Consider the following 24,853-nt stretch of genomic DNA (forward strand, 5'->3'; position numbering starts at 1 on the left):
AGAACTCACCAACTTATTTCAATCAGCGCTTCAGAAAAAAAAAAAAATGTTTTCAAAAGGTATCTGCACCGGCAAGGAAGAAAGTCTCCGTGGAGCGCGGAGGCTTCACCACCGGTGGAAACCATTGTGTCCGTACCTGTAATCGAAGGTTGTTCATCAAGTGTTCGTTTTCATTTTTGTTCTTCGTCTCCTTTTCTGTTTTCTGTTTTTTTTTTCTTTTTTTATGTCTTCTTTTGTACTTTTTTTTATAAAAAATTTCTTTTTTTCACTTTTTAATGTTTGGGGAAAAAAAAAATCCTCCTAGAAATCAATAGGATCGTATGACAGATCAAGTGCACAAAAATTCTCTTTATGATTAAAATTCTAACATATTTGCTATTTATGTGTGTGTATATATATTTTTTATAAGCTATAACTTAAAACTTTATAAAACAACGCTAGAAGGAGGGCTTTAACCTCCGACCTTATGGTTAACCAAGCATTGTACGTGACAAATTGTTATTAGTTGATATTTTTATTTTTTTTATATAATTATTATAATTTTTACAATTTTAAATTATTTTAAAAATAAAAATTTAATTTTACAATTTTTAAAATCTAATGATTATAAAAAAAAAAAAAAAATTAGATTTCACATTTCAAATTATATTATACATTAGAGTATAAATAAATGTAACATATCTTATTATATATATATTTTTTAACGGTATGTTGGTATCTTATTATATTTTTTTTTGTGCGAGTATAAATAAATGTAACATATCTTATTATATTTTTTTTTGAATGGTATGTAGGTATCTTATTATATTTTTTGGGTGCTAAATATAATATATATTTGAAAAAAAAAAGACCATTGGTTCGAGATCCGACAACACGAATGACAAATACGACGTCGTTCCACGTCCGAGACGAGACGTGGCCATTCCACGCTGACTTCTCTCATCGACCACCGTCGTCTCTCTCTCTCTCTGCCCCATTGTCAATGGCCCTATCAAACAGACACAAAACAACACGCACCGTTCCAACACTAACGTCACATTTACACCTCCATTTCCTCTAAACCCTTAGTCCCGCGATCTCCTCTCTCCATCTCCATCCTAAATTCCGTTCCTTTTCCTCCGATTTCCCTGTTTAGCTGCCGGGAAAATGTCGTGGCTGAGGTCCGCCGTGAACAAAGCGGTTGAGGTTGGGAACAAGAACAATCTCTCTCGGACCGTCAAGAACTACGCCGACTCCGTCGTCCATCACGCCGGCCAAGCCGTCGCCGGTGGCGCCAAAATCCTTCAGGATCGAATAGTAAGTTTCTCGATTTCTCAATGTCGTTAATTTCTTTTTCCTTTTTTGCCCGTTTTGATGTAAATTTGTTTGTATTTCCGGGGGTAATAGGTCGGACGATTGCTTTCTTGCACGTTCTTCAATTTGGAATCTTGCAACGATATTCGCATTGCTTGCTTTTGGTTTTGTATGTGAGGAAAAGAAATATTAGCTGAATTTGATTAACAGTTGCATTTAGGGATTTCGTGTGAAATATGAGTTTTTGATCGATTCGAGACTCCTAAGCCGTTCTATTTTTCAATTTAGCTAGTGTCTGATCTTTTTCGGACCTGCCTGATTGGTTTCATTCTGATTCGCCCAATTACTTTTCGGTTTTCTGTTATTAGTGGCTTTAGAAATTTTGTTTTATGATTGGAGAAAAGGTTAAAGAACAGTACAGAAAATGATTTTGCTGAGACCTGAGAACTGGGTAATATAATATATCAAGTACTAAATTGAAGTAAAAAAAGACATTGTGAAAGTGTTTAGAAAAACTGAAAATGTAGACAGTAGGTGTGGAAGCTTGAGAGCTTTTTACTTTTCTGAAAGGGGAAAAAATAGTTCAATGATATGATCATGAGTTGTATTTCAGGAAAGTGAAAAATTATCACAGCTCTGAAACAGGGAAACCACCAAATGAAGGATTTATTAAATAGAGATAACTAGCTCACTAAAGTTATCCTTATCATTGTTCTAATTGCTCACCGAATGTTTACCTGTTTGGTATCTAGTTGTGTGTTTTGATTTCATTTTCTTGAATTTTATGCATATCCAGGGTGCTAGGAATTTCAGAAGTGCCAAGCAGACTATAAAACGATTAGAAGAAGCAGCTGTCTCTTGCAGGGGCAGTGAAAGAACTCTGTTACTGAAAAGGTGGTTGATTGCACTTAAAGACACTGAAAAGTTGTCTCATGATAGCTCTGAGGACAAAGAAAACACACTCAATGAACATACTGCTTCTGATGATTCGAAGGAAAGTCCAAGAAGACCATCCATGGTGAGAGAAGTGTTTTCCGTTTGTCATAATGTTTGTTGAATCCAAGGCCAGATTAACATGATCTGAAAATGTTTTGTAGCGCGGGGGGCTAACCTTATTAGTTGAAGCTTTAGACTTTTAGGCTAAGTCAAGTTAACTCTTCACTTCGAGGATGTATTATAGCAGGCGCCTATTATAGAAATTTAAGAAAAAGTGCATTGAATCACTTTTATAGATGGGTTCTATAATTTACTTATGTACCTGAAGGTGAACACCAGTGTTAGTTTAAAACCACTCAGTCTCACTTTAATAATCGGACTAGGATTTAAGTCCTGTCAGTCATTTGTTTTATTGCCATGCATTTTCAGTAGATTCAGTTTGTAATTGTTATCTGAAACCATTTGCACAAAAATATTGGTGCCAAGTTTGAATGAACTGCTGAAATTTTTGTCATATTATTCTGAATAGGCTTCGTATTATGACTCTGATGTGGGGGGTGAACCAATGAATTTTCGAGATGTCTTCCTTCAAAGTCAAGCTCTGGAGGGCATAGCATTGTCTATGGTATGATATACTAACTCTGGAATATGCATATGGTTATTTGGATTAACATCAGGAGTAGGTTGTACAGGTTCAGAATTTCTGTATACTGTATACTTATGAATTTCCATACTTCGAGAGCATACTAAGCAAGTATAATTAGTGTTTTCACAGGAATTTCTGTCAAAAGGTACTCTCTAGTCAATCTCTGACATAAAAGCCTCCTTATTTAGATATACTTACCGGTTAATTTGGGATAATACCTGTAAATCCTAATCAACATAATAATCTCATATCTCATAATTTATAAATTACTTTTGTTTTGATTTGGGTTTCTAATTCTTAGACATTCTTATATACATACATACATATATATATATATACATATATATATTTTTATTTACAAGAATATCTCTAGGAGAGAAAAAAGCTTTTGCGCTTCAGTACCACTTGATCACTGTTTGAATTGTTCAGTTATTAAAAGAAACTGACAATTGGAAAAGCGTTGTCGTTTTTGATCTAATGTACTTACCTAACACATCTAACATCAGAATGAAATCTAAGTAAGTTTAGTGCTTTGTAATTGCTGATTATGGAGGTTAACCGCAGGTTTGCTCTTTTCTGTGCCTCAGATTCTTGAAGCCCCAAATGAGGAAGAAGTTTCCCTTCTTTCGGTGATGTTTGGGTGAGTCCACTCACATAACCATAATAGTGATTTGATGCCTGAGTATGCAAGTGAAACTTTCAGTTCTCCAGGGGGATAAGTTTTAATTTCATTACGAATATAAAGCTGGTGATCCCCTCATTTTCATACCCCTGCAGGATGCTTATTGTATCTATGAATTCTTCCAATCTTTGAGATTTGTTTGTAACCCTGTCTGAGGAAAATATAGCAGAATAACTTGTGAGCATTCATTTCTTAGGATTAGCATGAAAGAGATCTGAATATAGCTTCATTTATTTACAGGCTTTGTCTTACTGGTGGAAAGGAAGTTCATAATGCAGTAGTTAGCAGTATACAGGATCTGGCAAAAGCTTTTTCCAGTTATGAAGATGAAGTATTGGTAAATAAATGAGTATTGTCACGCGTTAGATTTTTTGAAAGATGTGATTTAGGAGTTGTTGACGGACAATTTTGTTGGAAAATATTCATTCTTTACATTTTTTTTTTCCGTAAGTTTGAACATTCTTTATTTCTGTTACTAGGGTCAGCCAAAGCTCATAGAATAAAACGTGTAATACTCTGATATCCATTCCAGTCCATGCGGAGACCTAATACTGCTAACAAGTTTTTGATGGACCTCTTCTATTTGCTTCTGGACTTTTTCCATTTTTGCTTGATGTTAAATAATGCTTACTCATTCATCTTACCCTTTTCTTTCAGGTGAAGCGGGAGGAATTACTTCAATTTGCACAAGGGGCCATTACTGGGCTGAAGATTAATGCTGATATTGGGAGGTGGGAAAACTATGAACAGTCATTATCCTTTTGGCTTTTATGTTTTTCTTCACCCCGTATGCTTGGATTTGAGGTATCAAACTAAGCTTCTATAGAGTCTACTGTTTGTTCAGGGTTTATGGTTTGGTCTGAGGTTCAATTTCTCAAGCCCACCTACCGGGTAAATAACCAAGAGTATCAAGCTTCCTAAAGATTGTAGGGTTTGGCGGGGGCTCCAGTTTCTAACTTAAGCCTAAGTGGATTTGGGAGATTTCAGGGCTATAAAAAAAAATATAATATTGACTGCTAAGGGGGAAAGAAAGAAAAAAAGGAAAGAAAAATCCCTTCCATTTTTCTGCATAATATACTATTATAGAACCAATGCTCTTAATATGCTAGTTGCTTGCTCTACTTGTAATGCCTACAATGACTTAGTCTTGCCCCGCAAATCCATCCCAGAGAGTGGAAGATATAACTGAGTTGGATAATTTATTAGTCCTATAAAAATTTCCCGTGTCCACTGAGAAGTTGCAATGGATTCACTTTTGTTTGGTCCACGTTATTCTACTGCTAGTTTCCTGATATTTGCTTTCGCTGATTTTTGATGGTCACAGAATAGATGCTGAAGCATCTAGTCTAAAGAAAAAGCTCGATGGGATGACAGCTTCCCAGAAGTCTTCTGAAGTTCATGACAACGGGCCAGAAGGAACAACACCAGAAACTATAGAGGTGAGCTTTGGTAATTCTGATAGCCCTTGTGATCATTATAAGATGGATCCTTTATTACTGAGCTACTTATAGTTATTGCTTGGTGGTAAGACCATCAAATGCTTGTAACATGTGTATAAGATCGTTAATTTTTTTTATTTTAATTATAAATGGTAAATTTAAGATGCTTCAATTAAAAGGATTACTTGTTCAAGGTCGCATCTAGTCCATAATATGTTTGAGTCCACACATACAAGAAAAATTCGAATTTAGTAATTCTAAGAGAGGAACAAAAGCACCAAAACTGTCCAATTGGTACCAATTAGTGAAATGTTCCCAGCGGAGGTGCACATCAATGCTCTGATGATGTAAAAGTGTTCACTTTAGTCATGTTCTAGGTCCAAACTCTTTCCTTCTTCAGATCCAAATAAATGGAAATTACATATTTTTAAGGTTCTTTTGTTTTTCTTCTTCTTTTTTCCTTTTTTTAATCCACTAATGTCCTACTTTTGCTTTAGTCGTTGAAAGAAGCACTTGCACAAATTCGAGCTTGTTCAAGATTGGAAGGGCTTCTACTAGAGAAGAAATTTCTCAACAACGGAGACTCACCGGAGATCCATGCTCAAAAGGTTTGTTTCCATTTTGCTGCTTTATATGTGTCCTCTTGTTTTAAGATAGCAATCTCTGCACTTTCTTTCAGATCAGGAATGTTCACATTAAAAGGTTGGTTTAATTGTTTGAATATGTGTTGTTTCACTTGCCAGTGTTATCATTTGACAAATGCTAAGCGGCTTTTGGGGGCACTATAACTGCTGTATTCTCATTATTTTGGCTGTATGAATAGGTTGATAAATTGAAAGTCTTATCAGAATCTCTTGCTAACTCGTCTGTGAAAGCTGAAAAGCGTATTTCAGATCACAGGTAATTTCATATCTACAAATTTTCTTGCTCTTTATATTCTCAGAGCTACTATCAAATATGTCTTACTATTTGAAAAGGTTTATTGAATATGATGTAGATTGCCTGAAAGCTCTATGAATATGTTTTTGAATGTTCTTTTTCATATTATTGTATGAAGTGTTTCAATTGTGAATGTCCTCATTTTATCCATTAACTTGATTCAAAAATCAAAATTTAGTTGAAAACTTTATGTTTCTTGCTCATAGTATGTAGCATGTACTTTATTATTGATTATGTACTTGCATATAGTATATAGCATGTACTTTCTTGATTATTGTACATAGATCTTTGGTTCTTGAAAAAAATGCTTGTTCCTTTACTTTGGTAGATCCCAAAAAGAGGAGGCACTTAAAGTTCGTGTTGCCAAAGCAAGTGAAGCAAGTGAAAAAGAGAAGGTGATTTTTTCGCATAGTAATATATATTTCTTGTGAGGTGTGAGTGCACTGCAGTAGACAACATTTTTATATCTTGCCCAATTACAGGTTGTAATATGGAATTTGAGTGCCATATTGAAATTGTAGTAGAGAGACTAAAGAGGCAATGTGTTAAGCTCTCAGGCCTAATCAAGCGATAATCACACAACACACAAGGATTTGAGTAAATTCACTGAATCTGTGGAATTAATTCTGCAGACAAAAACGGAAACGAATACAAGATATGGGGGTTTTCGAGTGACCCCGTGCACTCCCTCTCTTTCACAATTTCTCACTTCTTCGATACCCTCTCTCTTCTCTCCCTCTCCATTTATTTGGATCCCTCCTATTCGTTGCAGATCCCAAAGCAAATAACTAACTAACAAACCTTTCCTATTTCCCCAGATCAACCCATTCCCTCGTGTCACTCAGCCCCCCTTTTCTAATCGTCCTGAGGATTGTTTCCCTGTGCTTCGGCTACCTTCTCCTTCCCTGTACCTGCATGATATTTCCCACGTAGTCTCTTCCGTACATAGGTGAATCGTAGGGGGGGGGGTTTATCATTACCCCCGTCCCAAAGTCGCACCTTGTCCTCAAGGTGGAAATGAGGGTACTGTTGGTCCATGGCCTGATAGGATTCCCATGTGTCCTCATGGGCAGGTAAATTGGCCCAGCGTATCAGGACCTCTGGGTCTGGGCGTCCCCCGAGTTCTCGCCGCCGCACTCCAAGAAGGGCAGTTGGTTTTGCCCGCAGCTCCAAATCCTTCGTAAGGTGCGGTGGCAAGGTGGACACTGGCTGTCCTTGCCCAACAACCCAGCGAAGTTGCGAGACATGAAATACCGGGTGGATCGAGGACTCCGCTGGAAGGTTAAGGCGGGATGCTACCGGGCCGCCACTGGGTAATATAATATATCAAGTACTAAATTGAAGTAAAAAAAGACATTGTGAAAGTGTTTAGAAAAACTGAAAATGTAGACAGTAGGTGTGGAAGCTTGAGAGCTTTTTACTTTTCTGAAAGGGGAAAAAATAGTTCAATGATATGATCATGAGTTGTATTTCAGGAAAGTGAAAAATTATCACAGCTCTGAAACAGGGAAACCACCAAATGAAGGATTTATTAAATAGAGATAACTAGCTCACTAAAGTTATCCTTATCATTGTTCTAATTGCTCACCGAATGTTTACCTGTTTGGTATCTAGTTGTGTGTTTTGATTTCATTTTCTTGAATTTTATGCATATCCAGGGTGCTAGGAATTTCAGAAGTGCCAAGCAGACTATAAAACGATTAGAAGAAGCAGCTGTCTCTTGCAGGGGCAGTGAAAGAACTCTGTTACTGAAAAGGTGGTTGATTGCACTTAAAGACACTGAAAAGTTGTCTCATGATAGCTCTGAGGACAAAGAAAACACACTCAATGAACATACTGCTTCTGATGATTCGAAGGAAAGTCCAAGAAGACCATCCATGGTGAGAGAAGTGTTTTCCGTTTGTCATAATGTTTGTTGAATCCAAGGCCAGATTAACATGATCTGAAAATGTTTTGTAGCGCGGGGGGCTAACCTTATTAGTTGAAGCTTTAGACTTTTAGGCTAAGTCAAGTTAACTCTTCACTTCGAGGATGTATTATAGCAGGCGCCTATTATAGAAATTTAAGAAAAAGTGCATTGAATCACTTTTATAGATGGGTTCTATAATTTACTTATGTACCTGAAGGTGAACACCAGTGTTAGTTTAAAACCACTCAGTCTCACTTTAATAATCGGACTAGGATTTAAGTCCTGTCAGTCATTTGTTTTATTGCCATGCATTTTCAGTAGATTCAGTTTGTAATTGTTATCTGAAACCATTTGCACAAAAATATTGGTGCCAAGTTTGAATGAACTGCTGAAATTTTTGTCATATTATTCTGAATAGGCTTCGTATTATGACTCTGATGTGGGGGGTGAACCAATGAATTTTCGAGATGTCTTCCTTCAAAGTCAAGCTCTGGAGGGCATAGCATTGTCTATGGTATGATATACTAACTCTGGAATATGCATATGGTTATTTGGATTAACATCAGGAGTAGGTTGTACAGGTTCAGAATTTCTGTATACTGTATACTTATGAATTTCCATACTTCGAGAGCATACTAAGCAAGTATAATTAGTGTTTTCACAGGAATTTCTGTCAAAAGGTACTCTCTAGTCAATCTCTGACATAAAAGCCTCCTTATTTAGATATACTTACCGGTTAATTTGGGATAATACCTGTAAATCCTAATCAACATAATAATCTCATATCTCATAATTTATAAATTACTTTTGTTTTGATTTGGGTTTCTAATTCTTAGACATTCTTATATACATACATACATATATATATATATACATATATATATTTTTATTTACAAGAATATCTCTAGGAGAGAAAAAAGCTTTTGCGCTTCAGTACCACTTGATCACTGTTTGAATTGTTCAGTTATTAAAAGAAACTGACAATTGGAAAAGCGTTGTCGTTTTTGATCTAATGTACTTACCTAACACATCTAACATCAGAATGAAATCTAAGTAAGTTTAGTGCTTTGTAATTGCTGATTATGGAGGTTAACCGCAGGTTTGCTCTTTTCTGTGCCTCAGATTCTTGAAGCCCCAAATGAGGAAGAAGTTTCCCTTCTTTCGGTGATGTTTGGGTGAGTCCACTCACATAACCATAATAGTGATTTGATGCCTGAGTATGCAAGTGAAACTTTCAGTTCTCCAGGGGGATAAGTTTTAATTTCATTACGAATATAAAGCTGGTGATCCCCTCATTTTCATACCCCTGCAGGATGCTTATTGTATCTATGAATTCTTCCAATCTTTGAGATTTGTTTGTAACCCTGTCTGAGGAAAATATAGCAGAATAACTTGTGAGCATTCATTTCTTAGGATTAGCATGAAAGAGATCTGAATATAGCTTCATTTATTTACAGGCTTTGTCTTACTGGTGGAAAGGAAGTTCATAATGCAGTAGTTAGCAGTATACAGGATCTGGCAAAAGCTTTTTCCAGTTATGAAGATGAAGTATTGGTAAATAAATGAGTATTGTCACGCGTTAGATTTTTTGAAAGATGTGATTTAGGAGTTGTTGACGGACAATTTTGTTGGAAAATATTCATTCTTTACATTTTTTTTTTCCGTAAGTTTGAACATTCTTTATTTCTGTTACTAGGGTCAGCCAAAGCTCATAGAATAAAACGTGTAATACTCTGATATCCATTCCAGTCCATGCGGAGACCTAATACTGCTAACAAGTTTTTGATGGACCTCTTCTATTTGCTTCTGGACTTTTTCCATTTTTGCTTGATGTTAAATAATGCTTACTCATTCATCTTACCCTTTTCTTTCAGGTGAAGCGGGAGGAATTACTTCAATTTGCACAAGGGGCCATTACTGGGCTGAAGATTAATGCTGATATTGGGAGGTGGGAAAACTATGAACAGTCATTATCCTTTTGGCTTTTATGTTTTTCTTCACCCCGTATGCTTGGATTTGAGGTATCAAACTAAGCTTCTATAGAGTCTACTGTTTGTTCAGGGTTTATGGTTTGGTCTGAGGTTCAATTTCTCAAGCCCACCTACCGGGTAAATAACCAAGAGTATCAAGCTTCCTAAAGATTGTAGGGTTTGGCGGGGGCTCCAGTTTCTAACTTAAGCCTAAGTGGATTTGGGAGATTTCAGGGCTATAAAAAAAAATATAATATTGACTGCTAAGGGGGAAAGAAAGAAAAAAAGGAAAGAAAAATCCCTTCCATTTTTCTGCATAATATACTATTATAGAACCAATGCTCTTAATATGCTAGTTGCTTGCTCTACTTGTAATGCCTACAATGACTTAGTCTTGCCCCGCAAATCCATCCCAGAGAGTGGAAGATATAACTGAGTTGGATAATTTATTAGTCCTATAAAAATTTCCCGTGTCCACTGAGAAGTTGCAATGGATTCACTTTTGTTTGGTCCACGTTATTCTACTGCTAGTTTCCTGATATTTGCTTTCGCTGATTTTTGATGGTCACAGAATAGATGCTGAAGCATCTAGTCTAAAGAAAAAGCTCGATGGGATGACAGCTTCCCAGAAGTCTTCTGAAGTTCATGACAACGGGCCAGAAGGAACAACACCAGAAACTATAGAGGTGAGCTTTGGTAATTCTGATAGCCCTTGTGATCATTATAAGATGGATCCTTTATTACTGAGCTACTTATAGTTATTGCTTGGTGGTAAGACCATCAAATGCTTGTAACATGTGTATAAGATCGTTAATTTTTTTTATTTTAATTATAAATGGTAAATTTAAGATGCTTCAATTAAAAGGATTACTTGTTCAAGGTCGCATCTAGTCCATAATATGTTTGAGTCCACACATACAAGAAAAATTCGAATTTAGTAATTCTAAGAGAGGAACAAAAGCACCAAAACTGTCCAATTGGTACCAATTAGTGAAATGTTCCCAGCGGAGGTGCACATCAATGCTCTGATGATGTAAAAGTGTTCACTTTAGTCATGTTCTAGGTCCAAACTCTTTCCTTCTTCAGATCCAAATAAATGGAAATTACATATTTTTAAGGTTCTTTTGTTTTTCTTCTTCTTTTTTCCTTTTTTTAATCCACTAATGTCCTACTTTTGCTTTAGTCGTTGAAAGAAGCACTTGCACAAATTCGAGCTTGTTCAAGATTGGAAGGGCTTCTACTAGAGAAGAAATTTCTCAACAACGGAGACTCACCGGAGATCCATGCTCAAAAGGTTTGTTTCCATTTTGCTGCTTTATATGTGTCCTCTTGTTTTAAGATAGCAATCTCTGCACTTTCTTTCAGATCAGGAATGTTCACATTAAAAGGTTGGTTTAATTGTTTGAATATGTGTTGTTTCACTTGCCAGTGTTATCATTTGACAAATGCTAAGCGGCTTTTGGGGGCACTATAACTGCTGTATTCTCATTATTTTGGCTGTATGAATAGGTTGATAAATTGAAAGTCTTATCAGAATCTCTTGCTAACTCGTCTGTGAAAGCTGAAAAGCGTATTTCAGATCACAGGTAATTTCATATCTACAAATTTTCTTGCTCTTTATATTCTCAGAGCTACTATCAAATATGTCTTACTATTTGAAAAGGTTTATTGAATATGATGTAGATTGCCTGAAAGCTCTATGAATATGTTTTTGAATGTTCTTTTTCATATTATTGTATGAAGTGTTTCAATTGTGAATGTCCTCATTTTATCCATTAACTTGATTCAAAAATCAAAATTTAGTTGAAAACTTTATGTTTCTTGCTCATAGTATGTAGCATGTACTTTATTATTGATTATGTACTTGCATATAGTATATAGCATGTACTTTCTTGATTATTGTACATAGATCTTTGGTTCTTGAAAAAAATGCTTGTTCCTTTACTTTGGTAGATCCCAAAAAGAGGAGGCACTTAAAGTTCGTGTTGCCAAAGCAAGTGAAGCAAGTGAAAAAGAGAAGGTGATTTTTTCGCATAGTAATATATATTTCTTGTGAGGTGTGAGTGCACTGCAGTAGACAACATTTTTATATCTTGCCCAATTACAGGTTGTAATATGGAATTTGAGTGCCATATTGAAATTGTAGTAGAGAGACTAAAGAGGCAATGTGTTAAGCTCTCAGGCCTAATCAAGCGATAATCACACAACACACAAGGATTTGAGTAAATTCACTGAATCTGTGGAATTAATTCTGCAGACAAAAACGGAAACGAATACAAGATATGGGGGTTTTCGAGTGACCCCGTGCACTCTCTCTCTTTCACAGTTTCTCACTTCTTCGATACCCTCTCTCTTCTCTCCCTCTCCATTTATTTGGATCCCTCCTATTCGTTGCAGATCCCAAAGCAAATAACTAACTAACAAACCTTTCCTATTTCCCCAGATCAACCCATTCCCTCGTGTCACTCAGCCCCCCTTTTCTAATCGTCCTGAGGATTGTTTCCCTGTGCTTCGGCTACCTTCTCCTTCCCTGTACCTGCATGATATTTCCCACGTAGTCTCTTCCGTACATAGGTGAATCGTAGGGTAAGGGTATTGTCGGTCCATGGCCTGATAGGATTCCCATGTGTCCTCATGGGCAGGTAAATTGGCCCAGCGTATCAGGACCTCGGTGTCTGGGCGTCCCCTGAGTTCTCGTTGCCGCACTCTAAGAAGGGCAGCTGGTTCAGCCCGCAGCTCCAAATCCTTCGTCAGGTGCGGTGGCAAGGTGGACACTGGCTATCCTTGCCCAACAACCCGGCGTAGTTGCGAGACATGAAACACCGGGTGGATCGCGGACTTCGCTGGAAGGTTAAGGCGGTATGCTACGGGTCCTACACAGCCAATAATATCAAAGGGGCCATAGTAACGGGGGCTTAACTTCTCATTGTGCTTGCGCGCTAAGCTCACTTGTCAATAAGGGCAGAGCTTGAGATACACGGAGTCCCCTACGGCGAACTTGACGTCCTGGCGCTTGCTATCGGCCACGGCCTTCATTTTTTGCTGGGCGCGGGAAAGGTGGAATTTGAGGAGGTCCAACATTGCATCTCGGTCCATGAGGTGCTGCTCCACAGAATCCACTAGCAAGGAGCCTGTGCCATAGCGCAACAAGGGAGGTGGTGTGCGCCCGTATACAGCCTGAAAAGGAGTGGTGCGGGTGGCTGTATAGAAGGAAGTGTTGCACCAGTACTCCGACCAAGCTAACCATTTGTACCATTGGCTGGGCTTGTCCGAAGTGTAACAGCGAAGGTATGTCTCCACACACCTATTGACTACCTCCGTTTGGCCATCGGACTGGGGGTGGTAGGCCGTGCTCCGGGATAAAATGGTGCCCATTTTCTTGTGGAGCTCGGTCCAAAAATGACTCATGAAGATGCGGTCGCGATCCGACACGATGGTACGGGGTACCCCATGAAGGCGCACTATCTCTCGAATGAAGAGTCTGGCCACCGTCTCCGCTGAGAAAGGATGCCTCAGTGCCAGGAAATGCCCATACTTACTAAGTCGATCCACGACCACTAATATGGTGTCGTTCCCCTCTGAACGCGGTAGGCCCTCGATAAAGTCCATCGAAAGGTCCTCCCACACCCGGTCTGGAATTGGTAGGGGCTGTAGGAGACCGTTAGGGGCCAGTGTGGAGGCTTTACAGCGCTGGCACACCGCACATTCTGCCACGTAGGCAGTGACGTCTTTTTTCATTCCAGCCCAATACCACTCCGCTGCCATCCGTCTGTACGTTTTCAATACCCCTGAATGCCCGCCCAAGACACCTTCATGGTAGGCATGCAGTAAACTCTTGATAAATGGTGACTTCCGAGGCACCACCATTTGGTCGTGGAAAAATAGCCTGCCCTGATTGATGGAAAAACCTGGATGGGCTGTCGCATCCTGTTGGAGTTCGGCCCATATCTTAGCTAATTGTTCATCGTGCATTACCTGTTGGTGCAATTCTCCAGAGTCGGCTATTGGGGCCAGAGACAAGGCGCACAAGTCCAGGGTGCTGCCACGGTGGGAAAGAGCATCCGCAGCCCTGTTGTTCGCTCCTGGTTTGTACTGGATCTCAAAGTCGTATCCCATCAACTTAGTCAGCCACTTTTGGTGTTCCGGGGATACTAAGCGCTGTTCTAACAAATACTTGAGGCTACGTTGGTCGGTACGTATCACGAAGTGTCGTCCCAAGAGGTATGGCCGCCATTTCTGTATGGCTAGGACTATGGCCATTAATTCCCGTTCATATACAGATTTTTTGCGAGCTAGTGTGGACAGGGCTTGACTGAAGTAGGCTATAGGCCGTTGTTCTTGCATCAACACGGCCCCAACCCCATATCCGGAAGCATTGGTTTCCAGTATGAAGGTTTTATTGAATTCGGGCAATGCTAGAACAGGCACTCTTGTCATGGCCTGCTTGAGTGCAACGAAAGCGTTGCTGGCTGCCTCATCCCAGTGGAAGTTATCCTTCCGCAGCAGGTTGGTCAAAGGCCCTGCAATGTGGCTGTAACCTGCCACAAACTTTCTGTAGTAGCCGGTTAACCCCAAAAACCCTCGCAGCTCCTTCAAATTCGTGGGAATAGGCCAATGCACCATGGCTTCCACCTTGGCAGGGTCTGCCAAAACCCCATCTCCAGACACAATGTGCCCCAAATACTCGATTGAGTTCTGCCCAAAACTTCACTTTTTTTCATTGGCAAAGAAGTGGTGCTGGTGTAAAACCGCCAATACCTGGTCCAAGTGGTACTCATGTTCCCCCATAGTGCGGTTGTAGACCAAAATGTCATCAAAGAAGACCAAAACGAACTTGCGAAGGAACGCTCGGAGCACGTCATTCATGAGTGATTGGAAGGTTGCCGAGGCATTCGTGAGCCCAAACGGCATAACCAGAAATTCATAGTGCCCCTCGTGTGTGCGAAAAGTGGTTTTAGGCACATCTTCCGGCCTTATGCGAATTTGATGGTAACCCGACTTGAGATTGATTTTGGAGAAGATGGTAGCCCCGTGGAGCTCATCTATTACCGGTATCGGAAAGCGATCCGGCACCGTCTCCTTATTGAGGGTCCGGTAATCCACACAAAACCTCTAGCTTCCATCCTTCTTCACTAAAAGGACCGGGCTAGAATAGGGACTTAAACTAGGCTGTATAATTCCAGCTGCTAGCATCTCACCAACCAACCGTTCAATCTCGTCCTTTTGTATCTGTGGATTACGGTATGGCCTTACGTTAATCGGCGAAGTCCCCGCCTTCAACACAATCGCATGGTCCCTTGTTCGTTCTGGGGGCAATTCTGTCGGAGCCTCAAATACTACCGAATGCCGTTGTAGCACGGTCTGCAACTCCACTGGCACCTTCACATCCTCCCCCTCCTGCTCCATTCCCAGGGCATTCAACTCCACCCACATGCCTTGCCCCTCTTGTTTGAGGGCTCGCATTAAGGCCTTAAGAGTGACTGGGGATTTATTCAACCCCGGATCCCCTTTTAGTGTCACTTGCCGATCCCCCAAATTAAATTTCATCAGTAAGGTTTTCCAATTCACAGTCATCATCCCCAAGGTCTCCAGCCACTGAACTCCTAGAATAAGGTCAGCGCTGCCTAGCTCCAGGGGAAGAAAGTCTTCCACGATTTCGACCTCTTGTAGCAAACCGCCACCCCTCGGCAAACCCCTTCCCCTTTAATTGACAATCCCGTTCCCATAACCACCCCATACCCTTCGGTCCGGTCTATAGGCAAATCCAAGCATCTCACTAGTTCGTACGAAATGAAATTATGAGTTGCCCCATTGTCAATTAAGATTATTACCTCTTTTCCGCGTATAACTCCTCGGAGCTTCATAGTCTTTGGAGCGGTAAGTCCAACCACGGAGTTGATGGAGAGCTCCACCACTTCACCTTCCTCGAGTGTCTCCTCTTTTCCCTCATGCGTCTCCTCCTGCTCTTCCTCATCGCGCACGATGAGCACCTGCAACTCCCGATTAGGGCATCGGTGCCCAAACACATATTTCCCATCACAGCAGTAGCAGAGGCCCTTCTCCCGCTTTGCCTGAAGTTCGGCGTCGGTCAACCGCCGGAACAGTGCCGCTCTGGTTCTGCTACCCGTTGGTCGATCCGAATTGGGGGTCATTCTTCCCCACGGCGCCACTCCCCCTCGTGGTCCAAAAGCCAGCTGGAAATGAAACCCCCCTAGGTAAAGTCTATGGGTTTCCTGGACTTGTTTTGTTTCCTGGGCTGTGATGTACATTATGGGCCTTTGGGCTGCGTACCAATAGGTTACGCTCCTCCACCCGCTGGGCAAATTCCATGATCCGGCCCAATCCTTTAGGCTTCAGCATACGAATTTCAGCCCGTATTTCTGGCCTCAATCCATTGATGAATGAGCTCTCAAGGACCTGCTCGGAGACCTCCGTTAATGGAGTAGCCAATGTCTCAAAAAGCTTGCAATACTCTCGGATTGACGATTCTTGGCACAGCGACAGGAATTTTTCGCATAGACTGCCCTCCTGTGTCGGGCGAAATCTCTCCAGCACCAACACCTTCAGGTCTGCCCAATCTCGTATCACCCGCCGGCTATCCTCCCACTGGAACCAAGCTAAAGCTTCTCCGTCCAAACTCACTACCGCCACATCCAACTTCTCACTCTCCGTCATCTTGTTCATGGCAAAATATCTCTCAGCTCGGAAAATCCAGCCATCGGGGTTGTCTCCGTTGAAAGTGGGCATTTCTACCCTTCGTGTTCGGAATTCCGCTCGATTTCCCCCATTCGCCGCCGGTTGATTCTCCATCGTCCTCCTCTCCGTCGGAGTAGGCTCTCGGTCCGTTTCGGTTCGATGACGCATCAGTTTGTCTAATTTTTCCAGCATCATCGCCATTCCCTGCTCTAGCCTGGGAATCTTCTTCAAATCTTCCCTTACCATTTCCAATTCCCTCTTGAAATCCTCCTTCGTTCCCTCCGTCCTTTCTTTCTTGCGGTCGTCCGTCCTCTTCGTCATCCCCAGGAAGATGCTCTGATACCAAAATGTTAAGCTCTCAGGCCTAATCAAGCGATAATCACACAACACACAAGGATCTGAGTAAATTCACTGAATCTGTGGAATTAATTCTGCAGACAAAAACGGAAACGAATACAAGATATGGGGGTTTTCGAGTGACCCCGTGCACTCTCTCTCTTTCACAGTTTCTCACTTCTTCGATACCCTCTCTCTTCTCTCCCTCTCCATTTATTTGGATCCCTCCTATTCGTTGCAGATCCCAAAGCAAATAACTAACTAACAAACCTTTCCTATTTCCCCAGATCAACCCATTCCCTCGTGTCACTCAGCCCCCCTTTTCTAACCGTCCTGAGGATTGTTTCCCTGTGCTTCGGCTACCTTCTCCTTCCCGGGGTTTATCACAATGCTTGTCGCTTGTATGTGCTGTCAGTATATTTTGGACTGAAATTTGAGTTTTTTGTTCCAATGGTTTCTTTTCCAGGAATTAGCATCTGAGATTGCGGAGCTTGAAAAACAGAGAGACGACCTTGAAGCTCAGTTGAAAAAGGTTTCACTCCTTTATTTTTCTTATATCTGCAGCATATTATACTTTATTATAATAAAAGACAAAAATGGTGACTTTCACGACTAGTAATTTAGCAATTTTCTGTCTCTGTATATTTGAATGTGCAGTAAGATTTTTTTTTTCCCTTTTCTTTTGGACAAAAAAGGATTTATTGTTCCTTTTTTACGTTATTGATGGCAAATGCTTGAGAAGATGACTTGGTCTGGTGTAGGTTAATATCTCCTTGGCTGCAGCTAACGCCCGACTTCGCAATGCCAGGGAAGAGAGAGACCAGTTTGATGAGGCAAACAATCAGATTGTTGAACACTTGAAAATGAAGGTTTGGATTCTTTCTCTTTATTCTGTAATGAGTGGTATGTGGTAACTAGTAGCAATGTAACAGTTCCGAGCGATGCATCTTTTTGGCCCTTGTAAAGTGTAGGTTTTGAAGGGAAAAACTTACTTTTTTCTCTTATTATTATTAGTGTAACGTAAACCTAATTTATAAGATACCAAGTACTCTTGACAGCTCATAGAAATTCAAATAAGCTCTTATCTTATCTAAATCTATCTAGATCCGGTGTTTATCTAGAAAAAACCGGAATTCCCTATCTCCTAGGATCCTAATCCCAAACTAAGGGATTTGGCTCTTTAATTCAAAAACTGGAAGGATAAAATCTTCTAATTTCCTACACTCCCCCTCAAGTTGGTGCATAGATATCATGCAAACCTAACTTGCTAACAAAAAAATCAAATGTCGACTTGAACAATCCCTTCGTGAAGATATCTGCTGTTTGTTGTACTGTTGGAACGAATGGCATGCAGATCAAACCTCCTTCGAGCTTTTCCTTGATGAAATGCCAATCAACTTCAACATGTTTGGTTCCATCATGTTGCACAGGGTTGTTGGCAATGCTGATTGCAGCTTTGTTGTCACAGTATAACTTCATAGGAGCTTCTATCAGCAACTTTAATTCATTCAACACCCGTTGTAACCACAGTAGTTCACACACACCATTAGCCATTGCTCTATACTCTGCCTCGGCACTACTCCTTGCTACTACACTTTGCTTCTTACTCCTCCAAGTAACTAAATTACCCTATACATAGGAACAATATCCTGTTGTTGATCTCCTATCTGTGGAGGATCCAGCCCAGTCTGCATCAGTGTAGATTTCAATCCCACGTTGAGTGTTCTTTCTAAAAATTAGACCTCTCCCAGGAGAATTCTTTAAGTATCTTAGAATACGGTAAGTAGCCTCTAAGTGTTCCTTCCTAGGTGAGTGCATAAACTGACTAACAAGGCTGACTGCGAAAGCTATGTCTGGTCTCGTATGAGATAAGTAGATTAGTTTACCAACTAACTTCTGATATCTTGTTGTGTCCACTGGATCTCCTTCCCCATCGTTGTTGAGCTTAACATTGGGTTCCACTGGTGTATCTACCGGTTTGCATCCACTCATACCTGTCTCATCCAGAAGGTCTAACACATACTTCCGTTGACTTACAACAATTCCTTTATGTGACCTTGCCACCTCCAATCCAAGGAAATATTTGAGGGAGCCCAAGTCTTTGATCTCAAATTCTGTAGCTAAATTCTTTTTTAAGCTGTGCATCTCTACCGAGTCATCCCCTGTCAAGATAATGTCATCAACATAGACAATTAGGATGGTAATTCTTCCGCTTGATGAGTGCTTGAAGAACATTGTGTGATCCGTTTGAGCCTGTGTATAACCCTGCCTTTTTACTGAGCAAGTAAATTTCTCAAACCACGCCCTCGGTGACTGCTTCAAACCATATAGTGACTTCATCAATCTGCACACCTTAGAGCCAAACTCTCCGTCAAAACCCGGTGGGGCATCCATGTACACCTCTTCTTCCAAATCACCATTCAAAAAAGCGTTCTTAACATCTAGTTGCTGTAGTGGCCAATCCAGGTTTGCTGCCAATGAGAGAAGTACTCTAATAGTATTAAGTTTTGCTACTGGGGCAAAAGTTTCCATGTAGTCGATTCCATATGTTTGAGTGAAGCCCTTTGCAACCAAACGAGCCTTATATCTTTCCAGAGATCCGTCTGACTTGTATTTTACTGTGAACACCCATTTGCAGCCTACAGTATTCTTATCCTTCGGTAGGTCGACCATCTTCCAAGTATTGTTCTTCTCGAGAGCCCTCATTTCCTCTAGAACTGCCTCCTTCCACTCAGGGACCTGTAAAGCATCTTGAACAATCTTTGGAATTTCCACAAGTGAGAGTTGAGTAGTGAAGGAAGAAAACATGGGGACAATTTTTCATAGGACACAAATTTGGACATTGGATACTTAGTACATGATCTAACCCCTTTTCGGACAGTAATTGGGAGATTATTGAGAGTTGTTTCTCCGGGAATGGAGTTTAAGAGAGGAGAGATACCTGGATAATCTTGGACGGGAGAAGGGGCATTCACAAGGTTTTGGTCCTGCCGCGGGTTGGAGTTTCGGCTTTGCTGGAAAATTTCAGACTCCCTTCCATGAGTCAAGTTCTTTTGGGAGTAAACCAGTCCAAATTTCCTTTAATTTGCATCTCCTTCTAAAGGACCATTATTTTCTGCTGGAACGAGACTTTGGTCTTCCTGGTTTTGAGTTAAAACCGAGTTTGTTGGTGACTGTTTAGAACCAGATTCTGAAATCAAATTCTGTTCAGGCTGTAAAGGAACTTTAGTCACCAAGTGTTCTATTTTATCCCAAGTCGGATCTTCACTATTTTTCTCCCCCTGAAGAGAAGACTTAAAAAACGGCTGTGTTTCAAAGAAAGTGACATCCATAGAGAAACAATTTTTTCGAAATAGGGTCATAGCATTTATATCCCTTTTTTGTTGGAGCATAGCCTACAAAGACACATTTTTTGGCTGTAGGATCTAGTTTACTTCGGTTTTGATCAGTGTTGTGAACAAAAACAGTGCATCCAAAGTGTTTAATAGGCAAGTCTGATAAGACCCTAGAGAATGGAAAGGTTTTTGAGAAGATTTGCAAAGGAGTTTGAAAATCTAGAATTTTTGAGGGCATCCGATTATTGAGATAGGTAGCTGTGAGAATGGCATCACCCCAAAGATATTTTGGAACATTATGTGTGAAAAGTAAGGCTCTAGCAACTTCTAGAAGGTGTTTATTTTTCCTCTCAGCTACTCCATTTTGTTGAGGGGTGTCATTACATGAACTTTGGTGAATAATCCCCTTTTCAGTTAAAAAATTCCCCAAAATATTATTAAAAAACTCCTTTCCATTATCACTTCTAAAGACTTGAATATTTCCATTAAATTGAGTTTGTACCATACTGTAAAAGTTTTTGAAAACTCCTTCAACCTCTGTTTTTTCTTTCAACAAATAAACCCAACTTACTCTAGTGTGGTCATCTATAAATGTGACAAACCATCTTTTCCCGAAAAGAGTAGAAGTTCGTGAGGGGCCCCAAACATCGCTGTGGATTAAGGAAAAAGGTTTAGTGGGTTTGTATGGTTGTGGAGAATAAGTAGATCGATGTTGTTTTGCAATAATACAAATTTCACACTGAAATGAAGGATTCTTATTGAGAAATAAAGATGGAAACAAACGTTTTAAATAATAAAAGCTTGGATGACCAAGTCTATAATGCCATAACATAATTTCATGATTCCTAGAAAGAGACAGCTTCAAAACATGAACTTTGGATTGGTTTACTCGGAGTTGGTCCTTCTTTAAAAAAGTAGAGTCCTCCATTTTCCCTAGCATTGCCAATCATCCTCCCTGAGGCTAGTTCCTAAAACTCACAATGAGTTGGATAAAAATTAGCTTGACACTTAAGATCTTGTGTTATCTTACTAATAGATAAGAGGTTACATGACAATTTTGGGACATGAAGCACATTATTAAGAGTTATGAGAGAGGAAACTTTGATTGACCCAATCCCGGCTATCGCCGAAAAAGATCCATCAACAATTTTAATTTTCCTGTTTCCTGCACAAGGACTATAGGATGAGAAGAGATGTGAGCAATTTGTCATATGATCTGTTGCTCCAGAGTCTATAATCCATGGACTAGAAGAGAAAAAACCTAGGCTAGAAAGGGCTGTGACATATGAATTACACCTTGGGTTGCAAGTGAGCATGAAGGATTGACAGTAAATTGTGGAGATTTAAAGAGCTTATATAGATGCTCTAATTGTTCCTTAGTGAAAGGAGACACTTCCGAGTCAATGGGCTGCTCTTGAGAGTCTTCCGTAGTAGTCTTGAACGCCCTGCCATTGCCCTCTTGTTTTTTCTTGAGGTTTGCTGGTTTTCCATGAAGTTTCCAGCTTGTCTCCTTAGTGTGCCATGGTCTCCGACAATGATCACACCACGGGCGTCTTTTCCGTTCACCTTCTATGTCGGATCCTCCTGAGTTGCGGGAGACTAGTGCAGAATTCTCAGGTTCTGGGGTTGGTGCTGTGCTGTTCAACATGATTCTTCTCCTATTTTCTTCTTGTCGTACTTCTGAAATAACTTCTCGGATAGAGGGCAAGGGTTTTCGACCAAGAATCCTACCCTTTACCTCATCTAGACTTCGATTAACTCCTGCAAGAAACATGTAGACACGATCATTCTCTTCACGCTTCATATATCTTGCACAATCATTCGGATTCTCCCATTCATCATCATAGCATTGATCCAATTCCTGCCAAAGGGCTACCATCTCATTGTAGTATACTGTGATCTCATGGTCTCCTTGTTTGGATTGCCATAGTTTTGATTTCAATTCAAAGATCTGTGAAGAATTTTCCAAATCAGAGTAGGTTTGCCGAATTGAATCCCACACATCCTTGGCGGTTGGTAGGAACATGTTGGGTTTTGCAATTGCTGTTTCCATGGTGTTTAGTAACCATGCTGTCACCAAAGAATTTTCTGACCTCCATCTTTTAAAGTCAGAATCTTTCTCCTGAGGTTGTTTTTCTTCCCCGGTAAGAAACCCTAATTTTCCTCTGCCATCAAGCACAAGCTTCACCGATTGGGACCACTCAAGGTAGTTTTTCCCATTAAATTTTGGAATGGAAATCTATAGGATGTACCGGTTGTTATACTGTCAATACCGGTAACAGGGGAGCTATCTAGGTTGTTTTCGGAGGTTACCTCAGATGAGGTTTGGGCTCTGTTTACGCCTGTCATGGCTGTTTTTGCCATTCTGCCCTAAGATTATAACCCTAAGGCTCTGATACCATGTAGGTTTTGAAGGGAAAAACTTACTTTTTTCTCTTATTATTATTAGTGTAACGTAAACCTAATTTATAGGATACCAAGTACTCTTGACAGCTCATAGAAATTCAAATAAGCTCTTATCTTATCTAAATCTATCTAGATCCGGTGTTTATCTAGAAAAAACTGGAATTCCCCATCTCCTAGGATCCTAATCCCAAACTAAGGGATTTGGCTCTTTAATTCAAAAACTGAAAAGATAAAATCTTCTAATTTCCTACATAAAGTAATTTAACACTCGAGCAATCTTGTTAGAAGTTCTTAACTGCGCCCTATGAGTCGGACGGCTTATACTTGATGATGCCATTTTACGTTTTTCTCTGCTCTTTAAACCAAAAACAAATGTCAATATCAAAAATATTTTTGAATTTGTTGACAGGAAGATGAGCTATCAAAATCTGTTGCCTCATGTAGAATAGAAGCAGATGTTCTAAATACATGGCTTAATTTTTTGGAAGATACCTGGGTTCTGCAATGCTCATATGCAGAAATGAAGGAGAAGCAGGTCAAGTATGTGTTCGAACTCGACCTTGTGAAAATACTCCCTTAATCCTTTTGTTAGTAGTATTTAATTTTTCTGGTCAATTTGGTTCCTAATCTGTCTTGTTTATCTTTGCATTGATGCTTATTTTTATTGTTTGTTTGCATTTTCAAGTGATGAATTGGAGAGGCATGAGGACTATTATGTGAAATTGGTCATTCATCTTCTCTCTGCTTACAAGGTATTTTTAATTTTCGTTCTGAGGAAATACAAATTTTGCACTATGATATGAAGTTATCTCTCATGTTATTCTTGGGTCGTAACTTTCTACTTTCTGTGCAGAAAGAGTTTGGGCCGTCTATAAGCCGTATTGGAAAATTTGTGGAGAATCTAAAGAAATTGAGTGATGGGTAATATTCTTTGGTTTTGTCGAAGTGGTTTGGATCTTTTCTCATGTGAACCTTTTCAAAATTAAAATAATTTTGGCCTCATGATATAGGCCAGAGACTGCTTCCGGTGCAGAAAAGGACGATTCTGGATTACTAAACCCAAGGAAACATCTTGAGGAGGAATATTTGGACTATGAAGCCAAGGTATTTTAATTTTCTAAATGACTTGAGTTCAAATGTAATTACGCATTAGTGATCTATCAACCATTGTCACACGATGTCTGGTTTTCACAATTTAAGTGATATTAAGGTGTGAACGAATTTTTTTATTTTATTTTTTTTTTCTCTTGAGCACTCGCATTACTTTTTTCTTTCCCCCTCATGTTCCAGATTATTACCACCCTTAGTGTTGTGGATAACATGAAAGAACAATTTTATGCTCAACAATCCAAAATTTCCAGGTATCACAACTTCTTTTCATTTCTATGATATTCTTTCTTTCTTTTCTTTTTTAAAAAAAAATAAATTCTGAAAATAAATACATGGCTTGCCGTAAAATAGGAAAGGTGATCAAAAGGTTAAGGAGCTGTTTGATGACATAGAGAAGTTAAGAGGGGAATTTGAATCTGTTGAGAGACCAAATCTTGAAATGGAGAATCCACCCCCAAAAGAAGAAGCTCCATCTACTGAAACGATCAAAAGTGGTCCACCAGAACCTCGAAACAAGGATGCAGGGGCACATAAAGCCGAGACAGATGAGCATCCAAAATCACCTGTAGCCAAGGCAGATCAAGTGTTAGACCCTGCAGCAGAACTAGCAAAGCTCGAGTCGGAGTTTGGTAAGGTGGGTCAAGACTACTCGGCTGAGGAGATTGGTGACTGGGAGTTTGATGAGCTTGAAAGGGAATTAAGATCCGGGGATTAAATATCACCAAATATGTCGATTGGCCATCTAGCCAGCCCTTGTTCAAATATAATAAACAAACTTGCATATATTTATGAGTATGATATAGCCGTATAGATCTGTATCTGACCTCCCAAAAGCTGCGTGTCAAACTCTTTTATGTAACTAGTTAACAACTTGGATTATCAATTGGTTCATTCTTCTGTAAATTCTAGAACACGTTTGTTGTTGTAATATGGGATTTGACGAAACAAATGAATTAAAGGTATTCGGATGCGAATGTTGAACTTAAAACAGTTTCTTGGACCACTTTGGCATTAAGAGTTAAGTGGTTAATGATGTGATTTGGGTAGAAATGTGGCTTCAATTGCTTCCCACACCGGTAATGGAGATTGGGGTTACCCACCTGATGTATGTAATAAGACGTTTGATTCACACACACTAAGAAATGAGGGAACTTTG

General features: G+C 39.8%; 1 protein-coding gene across 1 annotated transcript; it reads left to right on the top strand.

Moving 5' to 3' along the window:
- LOC21400269 lies at positions 1-24,853 on the top strand. The gene is made up of 29 exons (XM_024168983.1): positions 1-148; positions 850-1,296; positions 2,090-2,311; positions 2,759-2,854; positions 3,463-3,515; positions 3,798-3,894; positions 4,215-4,288; positions 4,882-4,996; positions 5,494-5,604; positions 5,820-5,896; positions 6,264-6,330; positions 7,009-7,089; positions 7,594-7,815; positions 8,263-8,358; positions 8,967-9,019; positions 9,302-9,398; positions 9,719-9,792; positions 10,386-10,500; positions 10,998-11,108; positions 11,324-11,400; positions 11,768-11,834; positions 17,313-17,378; positions 17,608-17,715; positions 22,997-23,127; positions 23,273-23,339; positions 23,441-23,508; positions 23,598-23,691; positions 23,878-23,948; positions 24,049-24,853. The coding sequence occupies exons 2-29, from the start codon at positions 1,147-1,149 to the stop codon at positions 24,410-24,412; spliced, it is 3,024 nt and encodes a 1,007-aa protein (XP_024024751.1). The 5' UTR covers positions 1-148; positions 850-1,146; the 3' UTR covers positions 24,413-24,853.

The sequence above is a fragment of the Morus notabilis genome, unplaced genomic scaffold, assembly GCF_000414095.1.
Source record: "Morus notabilis unplaced genomic scaffold, ASM41409v2 Scaffold365, whole genome shotgun sequence".
Classification (NCBI taxonomy): domain Eukaryota; kingdom Viridiplantae; phylum Streptophyta; class Magnoliopsida; order Rosales; family Moraceae; genus Morus; species Morus notabilis.